We start from the raw sequence: 17,910 nt of genomic DNA on the forward strand, positions 1-17,910 counted from the left end.
TTCAGTGCTGCCAAGAGCTGAAAACCGTCAACAGTTAATTCACAGCTGCAAGTGACATGCAAGCTTTGAAAATTCAATGAGCTAGTCATTATTTGATGAAAAAAGTGATGTCAAAGGATCACACAGGGGAGGCAGAATGGCATTTTGTGCACTGTTTTCTAGCAAAATCTCCATAGTATACAACTCAATCGCAGTTAGCCCCCATATCCAAACCTAGGCTGAGCGCTTATCCTTGTTAATGGCAACTCTGGGAAATCGATTTGAGCTTTTCATTCCATTACTAATTCAAAATGCTTGATTCTGCAAACACTTTTTGAAAAATAATCGTAGTGGGCTCTCCACTGTGTTTTAATTTTAACTGCTGCTTTGTTTCTTTAATATTCTTGATCACTAATGTTTAAGAGCACAGCAGTGATTTTAATATATTATTTTAACTCTCTTTTATGATGTGGTTTGTGGAAGAAAGGTGGGGGGGGAGAAACTTGTTCTAGTAAGTCAGGGGTGTCAAAATCGATTTCATTGAGAGCCGCATCAGGGTTGTGTTTGTCCTCAGGGGGCCGGGGTGGGGTGTGGCCAGCTCGACGTCACTCCTGTTGTGGGCGCCTGTGGTGGTCCAAGCACTCTGCCAGTGAAAACAGACTCCCACGCTCCGTTTTTGATTGCCAAGGCTTCCTGCAACCCTCTGCCAGTGAAAACGGAGCTCGGGAGCCCGTTTTCGCTGGCAGAAGCACTGCGGGCCGGTCCTTCGCTGTTTCCAGGGCGGTCCTGAGGGCCATATCTAAGTACCCCACAAGCCAGTTGAGTTTGACACCCCTGTAGTAAGTGAACAAGATCAAAACTATCTGGCTTAATTGTAGAAAAAAAATATATCCAGGAAGTTTGTACGTGCTTGAGGCTTAATTCCCCTAATACTATATAGAACTCCAGATTTTTTATTATAGACAATACAACCATTATAATGCCTGTATTTGACAGCCAATTGAATCCTACTATTTACTAGAGATGCCACCCAACACAAAAAAAGAAAAATGAATACAGCAGTGCATACACACACACACACACACACACACACACTGAAACTTTTGAATGAGAAGTGGAATCACATTCTGGCCACAAACAAGTGAAGCTTCTCCGGTCCACGGAAAAATCTCTCTCCACAGAACCGGTCCCTGGTGCCCAAAAGGTTTGGTGGGGGCACTGTTTTAACAGAGGCAGGAACACACCTATTTTACAGATATTATCCTATTGAGGATTATGACTACATGTCCTAGAATCCCTGACAAACTATCCCATTCTCAGTTCCTGGTGGAAGAAGATGCTCCACTAAAAACTTAAAACACTCAATACTGCTGTCTTTCCTAAGTTTATGCATCCTTTGGTAAGGTGAACTACTGAGTGCATAGAGCCACACTAGCACTGAGTAGCAACTGATTCTCATCTTAAAGAGCTCCATAAAGAGAACTTCTATGGAGCACGTTCAGTTCCGATTACCGTCCTACTTAAAAACGCATGACCATACTACAGCCTATGATTTTGACGTTAATTATACAAATAATTGTGTTTAACTTTGAGGCCAACGCACAATCAAACCGAACACAGCTAGTACACCGACCTCAATTGGTTCCGTGGGTATTTTCAATTTGGGTAAGTTGGTCTTGACGTTGGTTTTTAAATTTGTTATTTTCCCATAGGACTGTTCCTGGTATTCCTCTGGCAGTGGCTTGAGTTCGGGTGACTCGTCTGGAGCCTGGTCTTGGCCATCCATTGGTCTAACGTAGGCAGTGGGTTTCTGTTGTATTGCACTGGTTTTTGATAAGGATGAGGGAAATGTCTGGCTGGAAAGCTGAGCATTGACAGCTACGGTAGCGGTTGAAGTGTCCTCATTTTCATTATCGCGTGTGCTGGTCAGGAGCTCCAGAGACGGGGAGCTATTTTGCCCATGCTTTTCGATCTTACTGCTGAGGGATCTGGAACTGACACACTGGCCGGAATGTAGAGGGGACAGAGGTGGTACAGGGGAACACAACGTAGACAATAAGGGAGAAAGTTCCATAAGCGAGGGTCGTGTCTCAGGTGCAGTAGCTTTTTCAGTGGACTTTTTACTTTTCGGCGGACATCTACCACTTTGAAGTCCTTCAGTCTTGCAGCTCTTGGTGGGACCTGGCTTCTGATAGCTAGGCAATCCAGCGCTTTGTGAGGCTGGCTCCACCCTCGAGTGAATTTTTGGGTAGGAGCTGCCTCCAGACGGAACATCCGAGCTAAGAGGTCCCCCGTGTTTGCGATGGTGGCCGCGGTTCTGGAATGGGGTGCCAGTCTTTTCAGAAAGGAGCGGGCGATTTGCTTTAGGCGGGGGGAAGAGAGGCATCACACTTGTAGGAATCCCTATGAAATTCTGATAGAACTGGTTGACGATGAGCTCTTTCATCTCTTCATAATTGCCAAACATTTTCTGAATTCGGCTAGACAATTCATCGGCTTTGTTATTCTGAAATGAGACAGAATGCCAAGGGGGGGGAAAAAAAAGCAGTGAAGAAAAAAAAAACAGGAAGAGCAGGAAAAAGCAGAAATAAGGTACGAAGCTATGAATTAAACCCAAAGAGCTCATTGTCCATCAGCCTAAGAGCTCACTGATCAATTTGCAACCATAGCTTGGGTTTTCTAAGAACCTGCAAACTACAACGGCTTGCAGGGTGCTCTTTGTGCAAAGGTGCAATGTCATGCAACAAAAATTACTTCACTTCCTCCAGCAGTCCTTTGAAGGTATGCTGAGCCTTTTTAACACATTGCTGTTAAGGGAGAGGAGAGTACTAGAGTCCCAGACAGATATTTCTATTTTTTGAGGCAATAACCCAAAAATAGATGGAAAAGAAATGGCACCACAAATTAAATAAAATCTAAATACAGGTACCTTAATAGCTACGTGGCAGGAGTGGGTTCTACTTACCTTTACTACCGGTTCTCAACGGGGCCGCGCGCTCTTCTGCACATGCAGAATGTCATTTGGATGATGTCATTTTGATGATGTCGGGGTCGGTGGGCAGAGCCTCCCACCGGTTTTACTACCGGTTCTATAGAACCGGTGCGAACCGGGGGCAACCCACCACTGCTATGTGGCAACAACAAAAAAGTGAATACTCCATGCATTTGAAAAAAAATCGCATATCTTTTGTATTCACTGACCACAACAGTAGGGGTTGGAGGAGAAAAGGCTAATTCTTGACAAGTTATCTTGATAAATCATTGGTCTATATAGAACTACAATTTCTGGGGATAAACTATCTTCTTAACTAGGAAAGGCTAGAGGTGAGATCTTGCTTGGACTTTGGGCAAATGAAAGAGTGATTCAAGAATAAAATAGATATAAATTTTAGAGGTTAATGGCCATCACAATCATGGGTAGACAACGATACTAAGGTCTGAAAAGGTGGGATTTATTTATTTACAGTATTTAGAGAATTTATATGGCCACTCATTTACTTTCAGAGACTCTGGGATGCTTACAAATTTGTTTTAAAAAACTCAGTAACTGCAACCCCAACTCCCACCCCTGGTGACAACAACAAAGAAGCCATTTAATGAGCTCCATCCCACTCTAGGTTCCCCAGGCCCGTTGGCAAAACCAGGTCTTGCAAAAGCATATCGAGGTAGGGCCAGTCTAATCTCCACAGGCTTGATATTCCAAAGGGAGGGGACCACCACAGAGAAGGCCCTTCTTCTGGGTTCCGCCAGATGTACCTCTTTAGGAAAGGTGACCCGCAACATTCCCTGCCTCTCTCGTCTAGTGGATCAGTGGATGTAACCAGGAAGAGATGGTCCTTGGGATAACCTGGCCATGTAGAGCTTTAAAGGTGACAACCAGTGCCTTGAACTGCACCCGGAAGCAAGTCTGCAACCCGCAAAAGAGATGACACATGTGCACACCTGGGTCTGCACAAAACAATATGGGCTGCTGCATTTGAACCAATGGGAACCTCTGGGTGCTTTTCAAGGGCAACCTCATGTAGAGCACATTGCAATAGTCAAGATGGGAGGTGACTAGGATAAATGTCTTAAGTTTTGCAAAAGCTTAAGCCACCCATACTGTGTATTGCAAAAAAAAAAAAACTACTGGCTTAGCATCATTCATTGGAATCCTTCAGTTTCAAAAGACTATGGTATCGTGCTCTGGAAAGAGGTTCTAAAACAGCATCTAGTGTGACTAAAAAGGCCAATTCGAGAATGGCAATCCCTTCCACACTGAGGGCGGATACATTCTGTCCCCTGCCCAGCCCCCAGATTTCGCTGGTTCCGGGATTGCCTCTTTGCCTCAGCCTGCCAAACAAGTGTCTCTTCGAATTGGAGAAGGCCATGCTGCTTAGCATGAAAGATAGACCAAATCTAACTTTCAAATCCTCTTAAAACAAAGAGGCAAACTGGAACATATAAAACTATCAGCTCATTCTATGATATAATGGAGGTATGTTGTGGATACCTTGTAAGGCGCTCCAAAAAGGGGAATATCTGCAGGGAACGCTTCTCTCTCCTGATGGGCTTCCTGATTTCGCCTTTCTTTTGCTTGAATGCGGAGCAAATTTCTCTCTTCATTGTACAAGCTGTTGGGAGAACAAGCATTTCATCATGAAAGCAAAACATTTTCAACTGACATTTTTAAGAATTTCAAAGGAAGTTGGGTAATTCAGCAGCTCAGGAAACTTGCACATAACGGTTAGCTTCACAGCACCGCATATATCCACTTATCTATAGACATACAGGTACATATGCAGAAAAATCTTTAGGGGAAAAAAAATAGCAAATCTCTGAATGGCTGTATTTCCCAAGGTTACCAAGTCATTCATTGTTCAATGTGGCTTTGTAAGTTTGAAGGTTGCATATCTATTCACGATGATCTTCATTTCAGCCACTTTTTGGATTCAACACTTTAAAGCAATAACAGCTGTCATGCTCACAGGGTGAATGGAAGAGGTTAATATTCTAAATTGAATCAAGAAGAGTTGCTTACTACAGCAATACAAGATCCAGTTCAGGTTTGAAACTTACACAACTTGTCTGACACAGTAGGCAATTGGGTAGAGGGAAGGAATGTTATGATATATGCAACAGCTTCTTGGCTTTTCTAAACCTTACACAATTTCAACATCCATCTTAACAAATTTCACAGCAGCTGTCTCTGTGTCTTAAGGCACAAGAATATCCAAGAAGGATAATGCCCTCGTATTTACATGCTCACAGGTAGTTATTGCTCTTCTACCTTACAAAAGGTCACTTTTAAATGCTGCTCTATTTCTAATCTTTAGGAAAAGATTAAACAAAAAGAAATAGATTCTGAAATTTCCCCTAAATCAGGGTTTTCCACAACTGAATGAACTGGCGTTTTCCCTTCTAATGCTTTATTCTAAGGATGACATGATAGCAGTATTCCAGTATTTGAGGGGCTGCCACAAAGAAAAAGGAGTCAACTTATTTTCCAAAGCACCTGAAGGCAAGACAAGAAACAATGGATGGAAACTAATCAAGGAGACATGCAACCTGGAATTAAGGAGAAACTTCCTAACAGTGAGGACAATCAACCTGTGAGGAACAGCTTGCCTTGGGCGCTCCATCACTGGAGATTTTTAAGAAGAGACTGGACAGCTACTTGTCTGAAATGGTATGGAGCAGGGGTCACCAACCTTTCGGACCTCAGGGACCACTAAATTCATAATTTTAAATCCCACTGACCACTAATATGAGCTGCCTAATGACTGGCTGGCTGGGTGTGGCTAGGTGGTCATGTGACTGGGTGGGCATGGCCAACTCCTCACCTCCCCGCCCAGGCTCCTTACGGCCCCAACAGGAAGCAATTGTTGGAAATAAGCAGCCACCAAGAGTGGAGAAAGAGTTGGCAAAACAGCTCAGTTCAAATTGGATCTGACCGAGGAGGAGGCTCAGCAGAAGCACCTCACTGAGGACTATGAGCATAGGCTTTCCAAGCAGAGGGAAGACCTGCGGGAGTGCAGGCCAGGTATCGGCGCTTGGAGGCTCAATGGGCTGAGATGGTCCCACTGGAATTCAGGCCCTCCAGTTCGTCACCACCAGCGGCACTTCCCTCCAGCCTTCTCCCAAAGCTCCGCACCAGGAGGCTGAAGCAGACCCCACGTCAGAATTTCTGCCCCACACAAAAAGACCTCGAAGGGGGAGACTCTCTGCAGCAACACAAATGTTCATTGCATGTATCCAACCCAGGGGCCGTAGTTTGAGGACCCCTGATTTAGTGCAATATTAAAAATGCAAATATTTTTTCTACGGACCACCAAAATTTTCTCACGGACCACCAGTTGGTGACCACTGGTATAGAGCACGCGTGTCAAACTCGATTGTGTCACGTGATGTATCTTGACGGTTTTTTGCCTTTGTGGAGCCGGGGTGGGCGTGGCCTTCACGCGACGCATCTGGCCCACAGGCTGCCAGTTTGACACCTCTGGTATAGTCTCTCCCAGGGGGTTGGACTAGAAGACCTCCATGGTCACTTCCTGCTCTATTCTGATTGATATTCTATTACACTTTTTTTTTAAAAAAAAAAGTGGGGGGGGAGGGAACATTTCATAGGTAAAAAGCATGCAGCCCTGACCTATGGCATCTTTCTATATGGCCTCATATATCCCACCTCCTCTCCTTTAGTCTCCCTCCATATATATCCTTCAGTGTTCAGGTTTTCCAGCTCTCCTCCCAATGCAAATGTTGACCACTTGGATAACAAATAGCAAATGTTGGTGGACCGCTCTCTGAAAAGAGGCACAGTTTTCATCCACCATAATGAAATTTCAGTGTTTCCTTAAGCTCCTACCCTAACATAAAAGCTATGGTTTGTCAGCATTTTTCTTGCAGAGATCATGAAAGCGGCAACAACTCCTGTCCCCCAAACAATGGCCTCTTTTGGTTTTCATCCTTGGATTGAGTGTGCAGTTTTTACTACATGCAGGGTAAGGGGGAAAGGAGCTGCAGTCTTTTCAATCATTTTCGGTGCAAGCAAGTTAATTGAAAAAGCCTCCGAATGTTGATATATATGTGAACCTTATCCTTTAAACCAACCCTTTATCCACAATAAGAATAAAAGACAGATATGCAATATCAGGAAAAACAAGGTTATGTAAGAAACCTGGCAAGGGTTCTATGGGAAGCACAATCTGATCTGTACTTTTCTTCTGCTTTCAATATTTTTAGCTATATTAATTTACAACACCTAGTGGTGCTAATACTGCAGCATTCGGCCAACCTTGACTGATCTTGGAAAAAGAAAAAAAAAAAAAGACTAAACAGATGAACAAGATGGGTGACTACCCATCTTTAAACTTTAAGACTGAAAAGTTTTTTTAAAAAAAAATATTAAAATTTTGGAAAAAACAGTAGAAAACCAATTCCGTAATGTTGCTTTGGGTGGGGAAGCGTCCATGTAGTTTGACAGAATTGAGCTTGACTGAAAAGGGAGGCCGCTTTACCAATTTTAGAGGTGTAAATTAATCAGTAAGGATTCCCAGGTCTTATCGCATTCAGTAACATTACCATATCTATGGTTAAGATTGCAATTAAAGGCTGGGGGGGTGGGGAGGAAAAGTGATCACATGTCCTAGCTTCAGCCTAATCCTACAGAGTGGATTACATGTTGTTTTTTTTTAAATTGTTGGTGTCAAGATTAAATTCATAATCTATACTTAAGATACTGGGTAGACATCCGGAATGTTTTCACTACAGCACAGTGAAGTGACTTTTTATTTATTTATTTATTATTTTATTTATTAATTAATTTTATTTCTATACCGCCCTTCTCCCGAAGGACTCAGGGCGGTGTGCAGCCTGAGTAAAAGCACAAAGACAGACAAAATTTTAAAATAATTAAAATTATTAAATAATTGGCTCAATTATAAAACCCCCAAATTAAAAATCCCACAATTAAAACCAATTAAAATCTTTACATTGATAGCCCGGCCTGGTGGAACAACAAGGTTTTGAGGGCACAGCGAAATACATGGAGATCGGAGATCTTACGCATTTCTGGGGGCAGTTCATTCCAAAGGGCAGGGGCTCCCACAGAGAAGGCCCTCCCCCTGGGTGTCGCCAGCCGACATAATTTGGCTGATGGCACCCTGAGGAGACCCTCTCTGTGAGAGCGGACTGGCCGGTGGGAGGCTACTGGTGGCAGAAGACAGTCTCGACTTCTTGCCAATTCCTTAGTGCCATTTATAACCCTTAAAAAAACCTCACTTTTCACGACCCTGTAATCCCTTAATTTGGGGTAGAGTTAAGGTGACTGATGGAGCTGAGCATTTACTGGCCAGATGCCTTTCCTGATGCCAAGCAGAGTTCACAGCGGATATTTGTTCTCTACATCCTAGGAGAGAAATATCTGCTGCTACCTAGGATTGAACTCTCAACCTTCTGAGTGGGAGATGAGCGTCTTCACCACTAGGCCATCACACCGCTCACATCTAGAGCCCTTTCTACTGATCAAAATTGTATGAATGAATGCAGTCGGCTTTAGTAAGTTTCTTTTCTGTGCATCAAATTGTGCCTGCATGAAGGCATAACTCTACAGAATTATCAACAGTAATGGCAAACAGATATTGTAGTTATCATTAAATAATTTTAGCTCACCTTTTTAGTCCCAATAGGGCAAAGTGTATTCCCTATTGTCAAAGTTACCCAAAGTAAATTTTTTGTATATTCATTTGCCCTCCATTATCCACCTCTTGATAGTCATACCTCTTGATAATAATCCCATAATGTTGAGGTTAGGCTGATCAAACAGTCATTCATAACTAATGAAAATGAGTTCCATAAAGATCTTTCTTTCAGAAAGCTACTCTCACCACTACATATCAATGCTTTTCAACTGTCATTATTTCTTTAAAAAAAATATTAGCAGAGTAACTAGCAGTGTCTCAGCTTGGGAGACTGGTGAGATTTTCATGCTGGGAGAATCTTATCAATAAAGACAGCTTTTGTTCCATGCAATCTGATCCATTCACAAGTCCTCATTTATGCCATCGATTTTCTACGCTTTCCCCCAAAAGATCAGGCAGTTGGGCATTTAGAATAGGAGCATTTTTTCGGTCACCGCGCCAAACATTCAATCTTCCTCGGCAAACAGGTCCCCATGTTCTACTGCAATCTTTGTGTGAGAGAATATTTGTGAAGAGAATACTATTTGGATGCTTCGGTTCCTTTGAATATCTTTTGAAACAGAAAACCAAGTATAAGTGTTCCACTTTTAAAAAAACAAACAAGAATTTGATATGAATAGAATCTACATTCTTTTGCTAGACCAATTTCCTCTCATTTTCATTTTTAGAGTACTTAGGTATTTTTTAATATAGGAAGTTTATTATAGTCCACTGGTTACAAGAGGGTTACAGATTCAAGGCACCTGGAGTGATCTCATCGCAGCCATACCAGAAGCAGTTAGATCAGGGGTGTCAAACTCGCGGCCCACGGGCCAGTTGCGTCACATGCTCGCCCCGCTTGATACATCACGTGACACCACTGTGCCGCCAGTTTAACAACCCTGAGTTAGATGGTTAGCTTCTTTAGATATTGAATCATAACATAGCAATAGCACTTAGACTTATATACCACTTCATAGGGCTTTTACAACCCTCTCTAAGCAGTTTACAGAGTCAGCCTATTGCCCCCAACAATCTGGCTCCTCATTTTTTTTTTTATTTAATTTGATTTATATGCCGCCCTTCTCCAGAGACTCAGGGTGACTTACAATGCGTTAAGCAATAGCCTTCATACTTTTGTATATTTATACAAAGTCAGCTTATTGCCCCCACAAACTGGGTCCTCATTTAACCTACCTTAGAAAGGATGGAAGGCTGAGTCAACCTTGAGCCTGGTGAGATTTGATCCGCCAAATTGCAGGCAGCCGGCAGTCAGCAGAAGTAGCCTGCAATACTGCATTCTAACCACTGTGCCACCACGTCTCTTCATTCCTTTGCAATTCTATGGCTCCATATTATGGTGATTTTATTATGGTTTCATCTTAATTTAATATATTATCTCCTATATTGTATTGTCTACATAATATACATGTGTGCGTGTGCGTGCGCACACGCTGATACTTCTAGTTAAACTACATTTGTATATTAGTGATTGCATGACTTCTGTAGATGCTGTACGTTAAATAAATAAAATAAACTGGTTAGAGGAGAAAGTAAATAATTCACCTGAATTCAGGCTAGATAAGGAACATTTACTATAAAATTTCCATTGGTGAAGAGGAATTGCTACCTTATGCAATAGAAATGGGGGTAATAGCATATAAACTGATTGCTAGTTGGATGTAATATGCTGCTGGCTGTGATATAGTCAGTGGTGGGATTCAGCCAGTTCGCACCATTTCGGGAGAGCCGATTGTTAACTTTCTGAGAAGTTTGGAAAACTGGTTGTTGGAAGAAATCATTAGGGCAGAGAACCGGTTGTTAAATTACTTGAATCCCACCACTGGATATAGCTATAGATACCGTGTTGCCCCCAAAATAATACCCTGTCTTATATTTTTTTGAACCCTGAAATAAGCGCTTGGCCTTACTGCCATGAGCTCAAAAGCCCGATTGGGCTTATTATCAGGGGATGTCTTATTTTGGGGGAAACAGGGTACTCCATCGAACACATCTGAAACTCATTTCTCAAGATATCTTACCCTGAGAAAGAAGAGGAAGATCCAACAACTCAATCTACACAAAATGGCACACCCATTTTGTACAAATCACTAGCATTATAAGCAGCCTTCTCAAGAGAATACTTAATGCTTTTCTGTACTGTGCCAATTTTAGATGATGTGGAATTAAAGAAACTGCAACCATTCAAGCCACTGAAAGGCTGCAATTTGACTGCACGGAGGCAAAGGAGCTATTTTCTGCTTTTAAATGAGAGGGGTTTTCAACTAAGAAGCAAATATGGAAAAAGAACACTGCTTATTTTCGTTTGAGGGCTGAAATTTGAATGAACTAACTGCTTCACGGCACAAATAGTAACATTAACCAAACTGGGATGGAAAGCAGTGTAGAAGAGGCCCTACAGATAAATTAGTCACAAGCTTAAAGCCAAGATTGGTTTAAATTCACTACTTCATTTCCTTGTTTGCTTCTTAATGAAGAATATGGGCAATGATTATGCGCCATAAAGTTACTGAATACTCTTGGCAACCATACAGGTAAGATTTTTCTCCAGGATAAAATGAGGAATATTACTGATGTGCTATTTATGAAAAGATATAGTATCGGATTCGAACTTGGGTATGGCTAGTTGATGAGAGCTAAATAGCTTGAAATAGATCTATACTAGTCTTCCTTTATTTCTTTATCAGCAAATATAAATCTGGTATAAAATGGTTTGTCATGAATGCAACTGCTTGAGGGCTCCTGGATTGGAGCTGAAAAGCAAAAGTATGCTCCCTCCCATATTGGGGTAGACCAGGTGTTTCTATAGAAAAACACTTTGTATGTATGTATGTATGTATGTATGTATGTATGTATGTAAATATATAAAGTGTTTTTCTATCGAAGCATCTGGTCTACCCAATAGTAGACACATACACATTCACAAGTCAAATCAATGTTAAATTTTTATTCCATGTGATAGCTCTACAAGTGGAAGAAAAACTCAAAAGCTAAAAGCTGTAATTGCATGAGCATATATAAAATAATAATAATAAAAATAATAATCTACTCTTAATTCTTCTGTATAAACAATTTTGGCTAGTGGAAAACCTTGAAGCACTACTGCATAACACACGTTTTTGTTTTATATACTGAATAAAGGCTTCCAATCCATTTTTTCTTTCAGCTACCCAAATGAAATAATTTTCCAAAATTGTGTTTCATACATTATATTTTAGCATACTGAAACTGACAGCTGTGGCACTTGCACAATATAGTACGGTAGGCTTGAGGCATATTAAGCTAAGGATTGATTTGCTTTTCAGAAAACTAGTCTGTCGTTTACTCAACTACTAAAATTAAGATGTCAAAGGTCGTTAAGGAAAACTGAACTGTAGCCATTAAGAGCAGCATGTTACTGCAAAACAGAATTTTCTGAAGTGTGTCTGGGATTATCAATACTGCAATTCTATTAAACTTTCAAAACACAGTTTTTCACCCCAGCCTACAGTTAATTTGGGATACTACTATATAGCTTTATGTATTGGCTGTTTTTTTGTAATCATTACAGTTTTATCTTCATTGTGCATATTGTTGCCGCAATTGTGGGCGGCATATGGAGTAATAAAAACATAATACAAAATGGTTAAAATTAAGAGAGATTAAATAAAGTAAAAGAACGGAAGATGGGTGACATGGGGATGAGGGTCTTCTATCTCAGAGGGGTCAAAGTCACATTGTCATAGCGGTGTCATGTGACTTATCGCAAGTTTTTCCCCCTTCGCTAAACCAGGTGTGGGCGTGGCCAGAGTGTGGCGCATCCAGCCCATGGGCCGCGAATTTGACAGCCCTGCTCTATCCCATCAGCCACCCCTCGCATAGAACACCCTATCAGGGCTCCCGACCAGCTGGCAGAGGCAGGTTTTAAGGTTCTTCTGGAAGGCCAGGAATGTAGGGGCCAATCTCACCTCTGGTGGAAGAATATTCCAAAGGGTGGGGGGCACAGCAGCAAAGGCTCTTATTGACTCCCCCCTCAGCTGAAATTCTTTGGCAGATAGGGTGTGAAGTAGGCCTCTTCCGGTGGAGTAAATGAGACAGACCAATCCCATTGAGGCCAGATGACTCCTCAGATACCCTGAACCCATGCCATAAAGGGCATTGTGATGATATGATAAAAAGGCATCATGATTTTAACACTGTTGTATCATTTTTATTCTGTGTCCAATTGTACTAAGGGCCATTGGTTTCATTCTTGCCACAGTCAAGAAAAGAAAGAGAGAAGTCGTGAGGAAACAAAAGACACGTGCTACGGATTTCTGGTCAAATACACAGCACTTTTTCCTCACGAAATATGTAACAGCAGAAAACCATCAAATATGATCAATTCTCACTACAAGCTACATCCTGCCATGAGAGGCACTATTATCAGTTTTCTCAAAACCACTCCTTCCATCTTTTCAGAAAAGCCAGGGTTATTTGAAAAATAAATAAAACAAAATCCCTCCCGATATATATCTCATGAGATGAGTCACCCAAACTCCTATTTTGTTTCTTATTGAAATCTTGATGGAAGAAATTTCTTAACAATGAGAAATCACCATTTAAAATATTCGCAAAGCGTCTGATGCAGTTGCGAATTCAGTCTCGTTTCCCCGGATGGTTGGCACTCCCCTCCAATCCTGCTGCTTTTCATCTAGCAGTCATGGTGACCATCTGTTCTTCTCTCACTGCAGCTTGGCTGAGCCTCTCCTTACAATGTCCATGAATCTATCTTGGCATGGCAAGATTAAGAAATGCCCTCTAGGTATTTCTGGACTGTTTGAAGTATAAGGTACCTTTTACTGTGGCTGTGTAGATATGGAACATAAAACACATTGGATAGAGCCATGATGGTGAACCAATGGCACGCGTGCCCAAAGTGGCATGCAAAGCCATGTGGCACGGCACGCACGGCCTTGCCTGTTTGTCTTCCGGGTTTCTGGCATGCATGTGCCCACGGCGATCAGCTGTTCTTCATACCTATGGCAGTGCCAAAAACCGGTGTGTGCATGCACGCTGGCCAGCTGATTATCGGGTGTGCATGCGTGCCAGAACCTGGAAGTTCAGCTTTTCTGGAGCATGATCCCTTTGCGTGTGCAGCAGTGCCGAAAACCGGTTGGCACATGCGCACCAGCGAGCTAATCATTGGGCACACATACGTGCTAGAATCCGGAAGTTCGGCTTTTCTGGAGCGTGGCCCTGACAAGCACGTGTGCGTGCACGCACAACGTTTCCATGCTACCTTTTCGGCACTTTGTGCTGAAAATGTTCGCCATCACTGGTCTAGATAAAAGAAGGACTAGGGGGGACATGATAGCAGTATTCCAGTATTTGAGAGGCTGCCACAAAAAGGAGGGGATCAGTTTATTTTCCAAAGCACCAGAGGGCTGGACAAGAAATAATGGATGGAAACTAATCAAGGAGAGAAGCAACCTGGAATTAATTAAAGAGAAACTTCCCGACAATGAGGACAATTAACCAGTGGAACAGCTTGCCTCCAGAAGCTGTGGGTGCTTCATCACTGGAGATTTTTAAGAAGAGCCTTTAAAGTCACTTGTCTGAAATTGTATAAGGTCTCCCACTTGAGCAGAGGGCTGGACTAAAAGATTTTTAAAGTCGACCTCTTTTCTGATGAACAAAACTGAGAAGGTTCAGTATTTCACAACCTGTTGTAAATGAGGAAAGTGCATATAGTGCGTAAAAGGCTGGCGAAATTAGATGAGCAATAGTATAGCTTGGATCTTGTTTAGCCTGCAAGGGCCACCTCTCCATAAACATGTAAATCGCAGAGAAACACACACTTGAAGTACTTAAACAAGGGGCAGAATTATCTTTAAAAAGAGCAAAACAAAGATTACACTAGCCTAAGTTTTTATAAACTTAGTGCAAAAATGTTTTGTTTCCTAGATCTCTTTTTCTGGTGAGTTGAAGAAAAAAAACCTGTATAAATCAAACGAAGGAGTGCACAATCAGAGGTTGAAGCCACTTAAATTTAGTAATTATAGATAGAAAATGGAAATAGGCTGCAGACTCAAATGAAATTTTATCAGAGACTGGAAGCTTTCAGTGTTGTTCTGCTGAGCTGAAAAAACAAAACAAAATCCAAACATCTTTAACACATCTCTGAAATGACCAAATTTCTCTATTGGCTACTAAATCCTATGTAGATAGTAAACTGTCTGAAAAAGGTGTAAATGCCAAAAACAAGGGGGAGGATGGGCCATCCTACACGGCCAAGGGAGAAGAAAGGGAAACTGGTAATGTTTAACTTACTCTTCGATGTGTAAAATAATTAAAATTGAGACAGACTGATTTGATGGAGGTGAGGGTCTCAGAAGGGGGAAGGCATCTCCAGGCATTGTGCCCGGGATGGAGTAGGCTTTTAAGGATTTATCTTTTGTTGGATCAGTTTGCTGGGTTTAAGGAACAAAATATATTGTATCTCAGCAGGGCTGTTCAAAAACAAAACAGAGAAGAGAGAGTGCAGAATACAAAGAATGGAATGTGCTTACATTCAGTTCAAATGGGGAGGGTTAATTAGCACATCAAAGGTGCACGACAACAAAAGAAAAAAAAATCTGAAGCAAGCAAGTCAGCTTGATAAGAGAGTTGGGGTGATCAAATATTTACAGGGCTGTCACTCTTTTGTCTTCCACTCCCTCCTCCTTCTCCATCCTTAAGGGCTGCATTGACTGACAGGGCACTGAATAGGAGCTTCCTCCCACATCGCTGCTGCTTGGGGATACTGTATTGGGGAAACAAAATAGCTTGCCCACTCTTTACTTGTCTGGCAGCTATTAAATGTAGGAGAACTCTGCCAAAGGGAATGAGAACAGAAAAAGCAGCAGGGCAGCTCTGTGCATCGCCTCTGTTTATAGCACAGGTCCTTAACTGAGGGACTAGCCCACATGCAACATCCAGAGTCACTTTGGATGGTGAGATGGGTGCCATATCAAGTCAGTTATTATTTCTGATGACCACATGGAAGGATTTTCTCCGGGATAATCTGTCCCCAACCCCTGGCCTTTCAGATCTTCCTGCACTGCACATATCACTGACATAATCAAATCCATCCATCCATCTTCTTCTTCTCTTTCCTTCAACCTTACTCAGCATTATGTACTTCTTAAGGAGGCTGGGCCTTCACATGTGTCCAAAATATGATGATCTGTACCTGGCCATTTCTGCCTTGAATGAGGTCTCTGGATTGATTTTGTTCAGCGATGCATGATTTTTGCTTCTTGGTTATCTATGGTATTCTCAGGAGTGTCGTCTCAAACATTGGTTCAAAACTGTTTGTATCTTGCTTCTTCAAAAACTTATTTTTAACTTCCAAAGAGTCACAGGGTAAATCATAATTAATAATAATTCATTCAATAAAAGTTAGTTATGGTCCTAGTCCAACCCATTGCTCTCCGTAATTTGGGGAATGTCTCTGTCTCCCTCCATCCATCATCCATCTCTATCTCTCTATCCATCACACACACACACACACACACACACTGGAAAAATTAAAGAAAGTTTTTTTTTATAAATCCATCCAAAGGGAATAGAGGTGGGAAAGCAAGATTGCAAATACAATTTCACTCCAACTTTAAAAAAAAGAAAGAAAAAAGCTAACAGATGGACACAAGGTTCACCAGAACTTCTGATTTCTCTTATCAAAATTCTTCTTTCCTTCCTTAAAGGAGCTTTGGGGAGGTCTCCAATGAGGTCACGTTGGGGTGGGGGCGGGTGTGGGGTCGCCTTTATTTTTAAGAATACTACCGAGCCTCTCATGTGATCCAAAGACATCCCTGAAAATGAAATGGACAGCTGCAGCTTGATGGATAGTATTGAAATGGAAAAAAAAAGAACAAAGGTAAGTAAGAATGCAAGGAAGCATCCGGAGATGTTTGTGTGACAGGTTGCATTTTGGTGAACTGGTGCTTTCCAACTGGTTGTATCACCCATGGCAGCTATTATGTGCTGGGTGGGGGAAGGAAACAATCACTCAAGAATGGCAATGATATGTAGTCAAATGCCAAATGAGCCCACCAGCCTCTTCCCTGCCCACAGTGAGGTCCGTCTATATTAGATTGTGACTTTGCAACAAGCGTTTAGAATTTTTAAACCTTTCTACAATGCTTAATTTTAAAAAGTCCTTACATTATCCATCCAGAGTCACTGAGAGTCAGGCAGCATACAAGTTTAATTAACAATAATGTTATATATTATAAGTATATGGTATAATATATAATATATATTTTATATGTTAATTAATACCATATATTCCTAGTATGCCTACAGTTATACTTTTTTCCTGGTCTCTCTCACTTCTACCTGTGTTGGAACTTTAAGTCATACAAATTATTTATTTATTAATTAATATTTATCTGTTATATTTATTTGCCAACTATCTCACTGTGGCAGGCAACTTAGAACAATAAGAAGGAAAAAAAAATAAACAGAATAGAAATAAAATAACAATGAAAAAGAATGAAAAAAGGAAACAGTGAGAATACATCAATATGATTTTAAAAAGAATTAAACTGGTATTTTTTAAATTTACGCATTTATCTCAAAAGAAAAGAAAAACTGCCAAAAGAAAAAAAAACTATTGTCTTTCATTTGTGGCTAAAAGCACTGAAGCAGGGCCAGTAATAAAAAATAATTGCCTACCATAAAGTATGTGTATACTATAATGCTCCAAATATTCTAATAATAATCACAGGAACTTTTTGTGAAAAAGACTTCTGTCTTCAATAAATAATTTCCACAGAGGTTCATCTGCCTGGAAGCATTGCAATTTTGCCACGAAACCTTGCTGTTTTGCCAAGAAGACAGTTTTGTGTTGAGAATTCCTTAGTTCTGAAATAATTTATACACACGCACACACTTTGGAGAACTTTCCATTAAAAAAAAAACATCCTCTTTGAAACGCTTGCCTCTTTTTTAAAAAAAACCCTCATACATAAAGGAGAACACTTCTTATAACTGTATTCATAAAAGCTAAACAGTTAAGGTTAAACCAAATTTTGGTCCTTTGACAACGGAGAGATATTCTTTTTAAATATGAGATTCTCAGAAAAAAATAACCCATTCAAGTGAAAGCAATGTTGTCAACTTGCAAAGCTTTCAAGTTGTCATGAGCAGGAGGGAGGGAGAACTGAAGTGAATTCCATACATTCTTTCTGACCGCAATCAGAAGGAGGGTGTTAGGTTTCACAGCCAGCCAAAGTGGTTAATTGGAGAA

The 17,910-nt window shown here is 41.2% G+C and overlaps 1 protein-coding gene across 3 annotated transcripts in view; it reads right to left on the reverse strand.

Annotated features, from left to right (window-relative positions):
* Positions 1-17,910, reverse strand: part of AFF1 (ALF transcription elongation factor 1) — a 159,258-nt gene that overhangs the window by 88,517 nt on the left and 52,831 nt on the right. For 2 of the 3 annotated variants that reach the window (XM_070948867.1, XM_070948866.1), the window contains exons 2-3: positions 4,472-4,592; positions 1,613-2,485 (exon numbers count right to left, since the gene is read on the reverse strand). The exons of the other annotated variant lie outside the window; for it this stretch is intronic. In XM_070948867.1, coding sequence (XP_070804968.1) covers positions 1,613-2,485; positions 4,472-4,592 — 994 coding nt within the window. The remainder of the gene's footprint in view (positions 1-1,612; positions 2,486-4,471; positions 4,593-17,910) is intronic. 3 annotated transcript variants of the gene reach the window in all.

Source organism: Pituophis catenifer, unplaced genomic scaffold (genome assembly GCF_029215685.1).
Source record: "Pituophis catenifer annectens isolate HBS135680 unplaced genomic scaffold, rPitCat1.0.hap2 SCAF_8, whole genome shotgun sequence".
NCBI classification, from domain to species: domain Eukaryota; kingdom Metazoa; phylum Chordata; class Lepidosauria; order Squamata; family Colubridae; genus Pituophis; species Pituophis catenifer.